Source organism: Leuresthes tenuis, unplaced genomic scaffold, assembly GCF_036924035.1.
Source record: "Leuresthes tenuis unplaced genomic scaffold, fLeuTen1.0.hap1 SCAF_2, whole genome shotgun sequence".
In the NCBI taxonomy this organism is placed as follows: Eukaryota; Metazoa; Chordata; class Actinopteri; order Atheriniformes; family Atherinopsidae; genus Leuresthes; species Leuresthes tenuis.
Window position 1 is genome coordinate 14,142,995 of NW_027325356.1, and position 11,898 is coordinate 14,154,892.

The 11,898-nt window shown below is 37.8% G+C and overlaps 1 protein-coding gene across 1 annotated transcript; it reads left to right on the plus strand.

Annotated features, from left to right (window-relative positions):
- The first annotated feature begins 5,360 nt into the window (after positions 1 to 5,360).
- Positions 5,361 to 10,664, plus strand: sec11a (SEC11 homolog A, signal peptidase complex subunit). Its single transcript, XM_072380283.1, has 6 exons — positions 5,361 to 5,540; positions 5,999 to 6,108; positions 7,486 to 7,635; positions 7,800 to 7,919; positions 9,815 to 9,872; positions 9,965 to 10,664. The coding sequence occupies exons 1-6, from the start codon at positions 5,490 to 5,492 to the stop codon at positions 10,013 to 10,015; spliced, it is 540 nt and encodes a 179-aa protein (XP_072236384.1). The 5' UTR covers positions 5,361 to 5,489; the 3' UTR covers positions 10,016 to 10,664.
- The last annotated feature ends 1,234 nt before the right edge of the window (positions 10,665 to 11,898 follow it).

Genomic DNA, 11,898 nt, shown 5'->3' on the forward strand with positions numbered 1-11,898 from the left:
ATTTCAAAAATAGTACTTGCAAGAGACAAAAAAAATATGTCTATATATATGTATGAGCTGCGTATAGTTATATCAGGATGTAAAGTTATTCAGTATGAAGATGCACAATCTGTAAGATATTAAGATATGATTACATCAAACATAAGCAATTAGGAAAAGCAGAAACACATGCTGGGCGATGTGCAATGTTCAAGGCTAGCAGTGGTTCTGACCTCACATTGTTGTGCCTAACTGACCTCAATTACCATCAGCGGGCCGGTGTGGTTGTGACCAATAAGGCAGATTTTATGAAAAAGGATCACACGTTCCTAAATGCCACAGACAAGCTGGCATTTGGAAAAACTTTTATCTCCACTCCTCCAAAAGTCGCGCGTTGCCACCGTTCTCTGTGCCATTGCTAAGTTGACCGTCAGTTCTATATTATTCTGCCATATCCCAGCAGACTATGAAAATATGACATTCTGATACATATCTCACATAATTTTCTCTAACAGGGGAATGTAAAGGCTAGATATGAATATAATCATTGTTGTCTATATACTGTATACTGCAAAGGAAAAAAAGGGACGATGATTCCAGATAAATTCTCAGCTATAAACAATGTTATGCAAAATTTGCGCTTGCATTGAAAACATCTGTTCAAGACAACCTATCTTGCCTAAAGCTTACCAAAGCCCTCTCCTGAGGGTTTTGGCTATCTGTCATATTTAGAACAACATACCACGGCTATCACTCAATATTTGGAAGTAATACATTCATGAGGAAGGGCACAGCCTCTAAATGGTTTCAATAGATGACCCTTATAGTGGTTTTCCCATCACTCAATGGCCGTGGTATGATGAGTCTTTAATTCAGAGGAGCACAAGGTATCACTTCACAACCACTGCTCTTTGCTCATAGAGGGAAGTGCTGCAGTAACAAGCTTAAAGGGCTTGTAGCTTCTACAGAGTCCTCATCATCATACATGGACTTTTAAATTGATGAAATAACAAATTCAGGCTAGAACAAGTGATGTAAAGTCATCACAAACCAATTCGGCATATCGCACTTACAATCTTCTTTGTCTGTTTATACTGATGTGGAAACATGAACTATGATACACAGAATAGTTATAAGTTGATCTTTAGGTAGTGGAAATATAAGAGAAACTGCTTGTTTTGACTGCAACAGATATTAAATCTTGTGTCAGGTCATTATGACCCATTACACTACAGCTGAGACTCAGGTTTTAGCTCAATTTCGGTGAAGAGCAAGCAGGTGAAACATTACAAAATAAAAAAAACACACTTTTACAAAGAGTGTGCACTGTGTATACTTCAACAAAATATATAACATATGTGAATTTCATGTTAACTGCCCCTGAGGGTAATAAAAATATGGGATTTGAAGGTTAAAACAAGCAACAAATATATTTTTTTTCTTCAAACTAAGAAGAAAAAACTCCTCTGTGAAAATCACACACAATAATTCAAGATATCACCATGAAACAGTTACACACATACATATACACGAGTGTGGATCCCAAATGGCCTTCAATATATATATACAAGCATCAAGCGCAACAAGTATATTTCTGACACACCTAGCAAAACTGTCCATTATGTCCATTTTATCTTCCCATTTTCTCCAGCTCAAGGGAATCGACATTATTGCAACAAAAACATTTAATTTTCATTCATTTGTGCTGCATTTGATTCACCAAACCTTAAATATTTCTTATTTTCTCAAAAAAATAACAATAGATTTCATTAAACAAATGGAACTTGATAATATATCAAATATGGCATATGTATTGCTTGTAATAAAGAGATAAATATCCATAAGGAATGAACACATATGTTAACTTTGCAATGTCAGTTATACTGACAGCAGCTGCTTTCCTAAGCTTGGATGTCCATGCATATACAAATTAAAGATTGGGTGACAAGAACACATGTCTCTCTCTATATATATTGTTTTGTAATTGGTATGACAAAAATTTAAGAGTTGATTAACTGAAAACATTGATTACTTCAAGATCATTTTTCAAATTGTTACAAGTTATGACTAATGACCAGTAAGAGCAGGGAATTCATTAAGTCCCTGTTATTTTATTTTTTGTAAATGGGTGTTCCTGCTGAAAAATGTTACTGAAACACACTGCATGAGGACAAAGACCCTCTTGTGAAATGAAAATAAACAATATAGGAGGTGGGTCATGGAAATGCCAACATAAAACCTGACTGTTTAATGATGTTCACATGACACGTGACTTATGTGTTACTCCCCAGCTCCACAGGACTGAGTCAGTCACTTCACAACCACTGCTCTTTGCTCATAGAGGGAAGTGCTGCAGTAACAAGCTTAAAGGGCTTGTAGCTTCTACGGAGTCCTCATCATCATACATGGACTTTTAAATTGATGAAATAACAAATTCAGGCTGGAACAAGTGATGTAAAGTCATCACAAACCAATTGTGAGACTCAATTCGGCATATCGCACTTACAATCTCCTTTGTCTGTTTATACTGATGTGGAAACATGAACTATGATACACAGAATAGTTATAAGTTGATCTTTAGGTAGTGAAAATATAAGAGAAACTGCTTGTTTTGACTGCAACAGATATTAAATCTTGTGTCAGGTCATTATGACCCATTTTACTACAGCTGAGACTCAGGTTTTAGCTCAATTTCTGTGAAGAGCAAGCAGGTGAAATAATACAAAATAAAAAAAACACACTTTTACAAAGAGTGCGCACTGTGTATACTTCAACAAAATATATAACATATGTGAATTTCATGTTAACTGCCCCTGAGGGTAATAAAAATATGGGATTTGAAGGTTAAAACAAGCAACAAATATATTTTTTTTCTTCAAACTAAGAAGAAAAAACTCCTCTGTGAAAATCACACACAATAATTCAAGATATCACCATGAAACAGTTACACACATACATATACACGAGTGTGGATCCCAAATGGCCTTCAATATATATACAAGCATCAAGCAACAAGTATATTTCTGACACACCTAGTGAAACTGTCCATTATGTCCATTTTATCTTCCCATTTTCTCCAGCTCAAGTGAATCGACATTATTGCAACAAAAACATTTAATTTTCATTCATTTGTGCTGCATTTGATTCACCAAACCTTAAATATTTCTTATTTTCTCAAAAAAATAACAATAGATTTCATTAAACAAATGGAACTTGATAATATATCAAATATGGCATATGTATTGCTTGTAATAAAGAGATAAATATCCATAAGGAATGAACACATATGTTAACTTTGCAATGTCAGTTATACTGACAGCAGCTGCTTTCCTAAGCTTGGATGTCCATGCATATACAAATTAAAGATTGGGTGACAAGAACACATGTCTCTCTCTATATATATTGTTTTGTAATTGGTATGACAAAAATTAAGAGTTGATTAACTGAAAACATTGATTACTTCAAGATCATTTTTCAAATTGTTACAAGTTATGACTAATGACCAGTAAGAGCAGGGCATTCATTAAGTCCCTGTTATTTTATTTTTTGTAAATGGGTGTTCCTGCTGAAAAATATTACTGAAACACACTGCATGAGGACAAAGACCCTCTTGTGAAATGAAAATAAACAATATAGGAGGTGGGTCATGGAAATGCCAACATAAAACCTGACTGTTTAATGATGTTCACATGACACGTGACTTATGTGTTACTCCCCAGCTCCACAGGACTGAGTCAACAGTTAGAATGGACTCATGATTACAGGTGTGTGTTCTTTAATCATGTTATTGTTTACACAGTCATACAGACGCCCTCAAGGAAATTACATATAGTGTATGAGAGTGGAAAGCAGTTAATAGTGGATGGCCAAAATTGTTTTTTGCTAAATTGTTGCAGTGTTGGTTAAGATAATCATTAATTAAGGTAATAGCGGAAAGTAAACTAACCTACATTCCCTTTTAACGCTCTGCTTATTTGCAGAGTAAAGTTTACCCCCTTTAAAGACAGCCATTAATTTGTCATGAATGATTAGGGCTTGTTTTTATTGGTAGTTTTTTGGTTTATGGTTCACTTTCTCACAATATATCACTCATTATAAGCTTGACTTCACCTGTTTTATATTTTAATAGAGTAGTACTGTTGTGACTTTGGGCTGCACGTGGTGTGGTGGTTTGCACCGTCGCCTCACAGCAAGAGGGTTCCCAGCTGGGGCCTTTCTGTGTGGATGTTCTACCCATGTATGCATGGGCTCTCTCCAGCTTCCTTCCACCCCCCAAAGACATGCATGTTAGGTTAATTGGTGATGCAAAATTATCCCTAGTGTATGTGAGCACCGAGCCACTAGGATGGGAGCACGAGCTAATGTATTTCTAGTGCTGGTCCCAAGGATAAATGGTGAGGGCTGCATCAGGAAGGTGTAAAACATGTGCCAAATCGATGATGCAAGATCGACTTGCTGTCGCTCTGATAAAAGGGAGAGGCTGAAAGAAGAAGTACTGTTGTGTTTTAATTGTGAATGATAAAAGCTTCACTCATCCATATGTTGTTATAGAAGAGGCTGAACAATCACATCAATAAGTCCAGCACTCAAAAAGCTCCAAAACCTTTTATATATTGTTCAGTGTGAATGATACATTTAATTGATAACTGCAACATCCCAAAGGCAACAGCTTAAAACATCAGCTGATTTTAAAACTATGTCCTAAAAACAAAACAGTGTGATCCCCTTCTCTGCAGCCCAGATGATTCAGTGTCCATGCTTAGAAGAAGCATTTCAATTAATTAGATAACACAAGAGAATCCCAGTTCACCTCAGCCCATCTTTTTTCTTTCTTTTTTCTGTTGTTGAACTGGTTGCCAATGCAGTCACAGACTGGTTTAGCTTTGCCATGTGCCAGCAGATACTTCCACCAAGTGCATTACATAAGTTGCCCACTGTGGTTGAGCATATCCAAACTTCAATATTGCTGAAATCAAATAAAAAAAAGAGTAGTTCCATATTTAATTGTTCTTTATGAAACCAATCTGATGAATGTTGCTCTTGTCTTTACTTCATGTTTTCCACCTTGCAATGCAGCAGCTGTTGCAGTTCTCAGTCAACACTACATCAGATACGAGAGGTATTCTATGAATACACAGCAAATGTCCAGAACATTGTCACTTGTGGGGGGAAATGATCTCTGTTTAGGTGTCAATGTAAACTCTAAATAACTGTATTTTATTCCTGTCATGAATAACACAACCTTTATTTAGCATTATTACATTTAAAAACAAAGCTATCGGCGTGGGTCTTCTCGTATTAGCTTTTTTTGGAACCCCCTTCTGCTCTGAGCTCTCGTATCCTGAACTGACACCTCAACACAGCGCTCATACGCGGGCGGGACTTCCGGTTTTGCGCACCCGGAAGATTCGGATGCAAGTTTCCCTGTTCGTTTGTGCATCCATATGCTCGTTACTTTCAACGTGTTAATGTAATTTGGGTGTTTTTTCTACACTGTAGTAATTGCAACAATGTTATCTTTAGACTTTCTTGACGATGTTCGTCGCATGAATAAGCGGCAGGTACGTATCAAAGCATTAGTTTCCTTCGAGGTTACGACTGCCTCTTTGTATGGCAGTGTACGTTAGAGCTAACCACAACTAGCCGCCACCGCTTTTTTTAACGTTGCAAGCCGTGTGTCAGTTGTTGGCGACTTACAAAGTGAAATGTTTTTATGCACATTTGTCTTTCGAATGGTTTATTTTATACTGCTATACAGGATATTGGTAAAGCTTGTATGAACAATTCAGACTACGGTGTAGCTAGCTATATCCCTCGTTTTATTACATTATTCTTGTCATAGCACCGTTAGATTATCTGAAAATAATGCCAGACGGTGTTGGAAATTAACTACTTGAATGTTATTTTCAAACCCATCGTGGGATGCCAGTGTAGAAACTGCTGGTTATGCAGTCTCTTATGTCTTAAAGACTCGTGTACAAAAGTAACTGTGTTTTTCCTTTCTTTTTTCCGTTTCCAGCTCTATTACCAGGTGCTGAATTTTGGTATGATTGTTTCCTCTGCGCTGATGATCTGGAAAGGACTGATGGTAGTCACTGGCAGTGAAAGTCCCATTGTTGTTGTTCTCAGGTACGTTTGTCACATGTGTTTGGGGATTTTGGTTTTAAATGTAGCATCTTTGGCCTCTCCTGGTGAAAATCAGTTTTGTGTGGGCTCAGCTGAGGACCCCTGCATTCTCACCTAGTTTATTCTCAACCATACAGTTATTGTATCTGGGGTTAAGATTCTTTCGGATAACTGTAAAAACATCGTGACAACAGAGTTTTCATTGTTCAGTTATACGGGCCACAAATTACATCGTGTCACAACACTTTCTACAGAAGTTGCAGAGTCATTGACCAATGAATATAATGTCACATTTGTACTACATGTAGTAAGAAATGTAAGAAGCAGTGGTCAGAGCCTGTATGTTTCTTTATACACTTCAGTAACATCAAGAGCTGCTTTGGAGAAATAAGCTAAATTCTTGACTGAACAGAACTAAAGAAATAAGCCCAAGAAACTTGGCAATGAGGCAGCACAGCCAAGCTAGGACAAGTTCAAGATTAAGAAATTGGGATCCGCACTGGAGTTCGGTGCTGACGGGATAGATAGTGTACATGCACACATATGGCAGACCACAGCCTTACTATTAAGAGTCTGAAGGGCATCAAAGAGACCAGGAAAGGACAAATAATGGAAAAAAAGTCATCAGAGAGAAATTAGTGTGTGGTGTAAGGATAACCAGTGAAGAACTGAGCTGGTGTGCTGCTTTGTCAAGTTACCAACACTAGCTAATGTCTGCTAATGTTGCATTGTTAGTACTGTAAAGTTTTTCATTGCACATCACAGCAGCACAGAACTAGAGGGGGTTGTTCACTGCAGGAGCATTAAACAGGATACAAAACAGAACCTAATGCGGAAGGATCAGCTGGAAGCGTATTAGCCATATTACATGCTGTGTAACAAAGTGAGGCTATGATGCCTGCCAGTGACGTCAGTGTGAAATAGGGTGCGTAAATCAAGCCAGAAATAAGAGATTAACTATTGATTTGGAAAAAAAGACTTAACAGTGCCTTGCTCCTTTCTGGTATTTTGTTTTGCTTGGGCATATCAATTTTATTATCAGTTAATATGAACATTACTTATCCAATGGATCTCTCGTGTTCAGTCACTGGTAGGTTGGGATGTCCAGATGCAGTATTTTTGGTTGTAATATAAGCCAGATAAGTAGCTGTTAATACAAACATTAAGCTAATGGATGTACCTCCTATTTTAAACACTGCAAAGATTTAGTTGCCCCCCCCTCCCTGAATTGATATTCTTCTCTTCCAAAATGTGTGGATAATGTCTCCAAGGCACAAGATGATATGTACTCAACATTTGGAAAACAAAGTGAAATGTGATTTTTAATTTTTTTTAAACAATCTAAAAAAAAAATGTTCCCTCAAATCTTCTTGATTTCAGTGGAAGTATGGAGCCAGCATTCCACAGAGGAGACCTCCTGTTTCTGACCAACCGGGTAGAGGATCCCATCAGAGTCGGAGAGATTGTTGTCTTCAGGATAGAAGGCAGAGAGATCCCGATAGTACACAGAGTGCTCAAGATCCACGAAAAGTATGAATGCATATTTGAATAAAATAGCTGTTTGTGATGTCCTGCTGCTCGAGTTCCATTCTTTTCTATTGAACCAGAATTAGCCCTTCATTACTGTGTAAAGCCGTCTAAAATTGTCTTGAGAGAAAGCCCCTTGTGGTCTGATTCGGATGTTTCGTTCACAGAGAAAATGGAGACATTAAGTTCTTGACCAAAGGCGACAACAACGCAGTGGATGACAGAGGACTGTACAAGCAGGGCCAACACTGGCTGGAGAAAAAAGATGTGGTCGGGCGAGCAAGGGGGTAAGCATTTTGGTTTTTAAAAAATGGCTAATGGTGTCAGTATCTTAAAAATCTATTTCACTGAAATACATTTTCCAGTCTGGATAACCCATTCGAGCCTAAGGCAGCTAAACTTGTATTTTGTCCTTTTAATAGTGTTTAAGTGGATAGAATGTGTCGGAGTAATGAGCATGTGAAAGTCACGATTTCACAGCAGACGATTGCTACATATTGAGATGATCAGTGTCGCTCACTCAACCTGGTTTAAATCTTGTGGCTGATCAGTCGACACAGAATTAAGTTTTACCGCATCAAACTTTTCATCGTATACTCCCATTCAGAAGCTGGCCAGTTCATACCTCAGCACTCCCACTTATTCTTTTCCATTAACAATGATGGGAGAACAAGGAACAAAGTATGTTTCAATTCATTCTGTTCAGTCAAGAATTGTCATTTTGTAATTGGGTGGGATTATCCTATTATTTCAACTGTTTCCATTCTAATGGTTTACTGCTCTATGTAGACACAAAATATATTGCTTTTGCTATTTATATTTCATCATGCTAAATAAGAAAACACCCTCCGCTCGCAACATGTTTTTTTCTTCTTTCAAACAAACAAAAAAAGGGGATTTTTTTCATGACTGTTTGATTTTAAAACCTTATTTTTATGTTGTTTATGATGCTTTTATCCAAAGCGACTTACAAATGAGGATATAACAATGCAGCTAACAACAAAGCTAAACAATAGAAGGAAAACACTAGTCAGTCTCTGTCAGGGGTGACGGTGTAGAAATAGAGTGCAGGCATAGAGGGAAGTGCAGAAGGAGTTGGTGCAGTAGAGGGGGTAGGGATGTACAGGGTAGGAGATACTCTCTGAAGAGCTGGGTCTTCAAGAGTTTCTTGAGATTAGACAGGAACGCTCCAGTTCTGGCAGCGCTTGGTAGCTCATTCCACCATCGTGGAACGACACATGAAAGTAATCTGGATTGTCTTGAGCGTGGGGTGGGCACATCCTTAAGTGATGACTTGTTGTCGTCTCACTACTCGAAAAATACTCAAAAAAATCTAGATATTTGCCAAAGAAAGACTACATAAAAAAAAAAATTTTCATTGTGCATTATGCTTTTGAAACGGTTTGTTTTCTGGAGTATTGCTAGAATCTGTTAACACATCCTATGTAAAACTATAAGAGCACAAAGCCGTTATTCTGGCAGCTCTGCTGAATTCTCAGGGGGATAACTGTCCAATGGATATATTAGTGCTTGGGTCAACTGGCATGTTTCCTTGGACTAATGTTAAAATTGCTAAAATGATAATTGAGGTGGACTCGATTAACAAGGTTTTGTATATTTGCCCTTTTCCCCAAACTCTGCAACAGAGGTGCAAAATAACTGTGTACCCCCCCACCATATCAAAGTGAAATGCATCATGCTGAAACAAACTAAAGTTCTACTTTGTTTATAGAAGAATAACATCTTAAATTAAGAAGATTTGCCATGTATGTGTTTTGTTAGTTGTTTTTAACTCTGTGGTTTTATTAGTTTCTTAGAGCTTTTTTCCCCCTGATTTTCCTTCATGTGGTTTACACTCTCAACAAACTCCACTAATATTAGAATAAACATTTGAGGAAACACAAGTTAGCAAAGTTCTTGTGGTCTAAACAGGCTCTCTGTTGGCAGCCCTGTTCCATCTTTAAAGAACTACAATACAGATGTGTTGCTTATGTTAAGCCACTGTAGGTATAGCATACCCCTAAATGTCACATTATAAGCCTTCCCACGTTTGTTTCTGAGCTCTCGTTCATTTCTGAGTCCTATAAGGTGTATTACACTAGTAAAAAGACTGGATTTGTAGACAATTTGTGTTCCTCAGCAAAAAGATTATCTGACCATTTTGCATTTTTGTCCTCTCCAGTTTTGTGCCATATATTGGAATTGTCACCATTCTCATGAACGACTACCCCAAGTTCAAAGTAAGTTGGTTGTCATTGATTAGTCCCAACGAAAAAGATTTGTTCAGTTTTAATTCCACATCTAACCCTTTGGTCCCGCTTCCATCCTGCAGTATGCCGTGCTCTTCATGCTGGGTCTCTTCGTGCTGGTCCATCGGGAGTGAGGCGTCCACGCTCAGGCACTCAAGAAGGATGAACCGCGTCCAGGAAACCTCAGTCATGCCTTTCGAAACAGAATTACGTTAGACTTTGTCAAACACAACTGGCTTTTTTGTACCATTTCTTCTGACATTTTGTAGAAATGTGGATAGGGTGTTTATGTTTGAGAAAACCCAAGCTTTAAAAATATTTTTGTGAGGGAACTAGGTTTGATTTAGTTTGAAGTCGACCTTTATTTGTAATCTCCAGAATGTGAAACTGCATTCTTAGAGATAAACTAAGTCTTGTTAATTTCCTGTTGAATCATTGTCTTTGATAAAGATGTGAAGTATTTTATGAAAACTGAATATGAATATTAAATATTAAATCTGGTTACCACTCACTATGTATCATTTGAACTTTTTGATTCATTTAATTTTGGCCCTCATTCAACTGAACAATTTCTTCTGTTTACTATTGGTTTAAGTGATCGAAAATATTTCTTCTTTTTTTAGCCTAAGAGCCTAAGCGCGGAGAAGGAGTTTTTCTATTTGTTGCTACTAAGGACACCCTTGTATTAAGATGATATTTCAAAGCGCTTTTGGCCATTTATTACATGTTCTGTCTTCATACAGTAAAAGAATGATTAAAGCAAGCAAGATGATGAATATTTCATTCACGTGTTTAACTATTTTTTCTTAATTCTCCAAAGTATTGCAGCACGATCGTGCGCTGTCAAGTTAGAGTGAGCGGTGCCAGAAATAATTTGCCATCTGCACATTTTGGAGCAAATTGAATAGTGTGAGGGGACATTAGCCTGGAAATTCCACTGTGGTTAGGCACAGGTATTTTGTTTTTCAAATGTGAAGGCTTACTTTGAGCATTAATGTTGTTGCTGTTCTCTGTATTATTACAGGAGAACACTTCAGTGTAAGTGCAATCAAGGAAAATTCGGTGCCGGCCATCTATCGCCATCATGTAATCAGTATGGTATAGATCGACATATAATCTTAATATGGATCCATTTGAAATTCTATTCAGGTGCTTGAACTTTATGATTGATTGCGCTTGTTACAGTCTTTGTTCGACCCTGAAAGATCCTGACCACGATGCAGGAAAGGTGGTGTTTTTTTTTTTCAGTCTGTCCTCAAAAGAACATAAATGTGCTAACAGCTACTTATGTTTAGTAGTCACAATTTGAGAAAACTTTAGTGGAAATTCAACTGCAAAACACAAAGCAGCCCCATTAACGGACATTTGAATACACATTTTTAAATGAGTATGTCTGTGGTGGACTGAGAGACCAAAGCAGCACCATTAATCTCAAGCAATTGTATCATGGGTACACCTATATGATTAGTTCTACTCTTTGATCTATTAATCAATTGCTTTGAACCTGGGATGCAAATATCCACTAATTTCAGGGCAATTGGTGCAGCCCCATTCAGTCAACCTATGAACATGGGGAGTGTGATGCTGTGATGTTCAGGCTGTCTTCTAATTAGACTGACATTCAACTGTGCAGAATGTATGAAATCTCAATATGTGTGTTAATGTCAAAGGTTGTTAAAAGAGCAAGACAGAAACAGCAGCTCTTTCACGATACCTCCAACTTTAGCACCCTGAAGTGACGAAGAGGCCATCTGTCTTATCAGCTCTAAATTAGCAGCGAGAATCAGCAGGTTCTCCTGTCCTAGGAGAACTGTTGATGACCACAGTAGCATGCTGCAACTGGCCAAATGTCATGGTGCTCGTTGTAAGGGACCAAACGTGGCCCTGGAAGCAGGAGGTGGGAAAGGTGGAGGAACCTGACCTGGAAATTAGTGCTCGACAGAGGAGTATTCCCCCCTCTGCCATTCTGTGGGTCTAACCTTACAATTTACGCCATTAGTGCACGACGTTTAAGGTT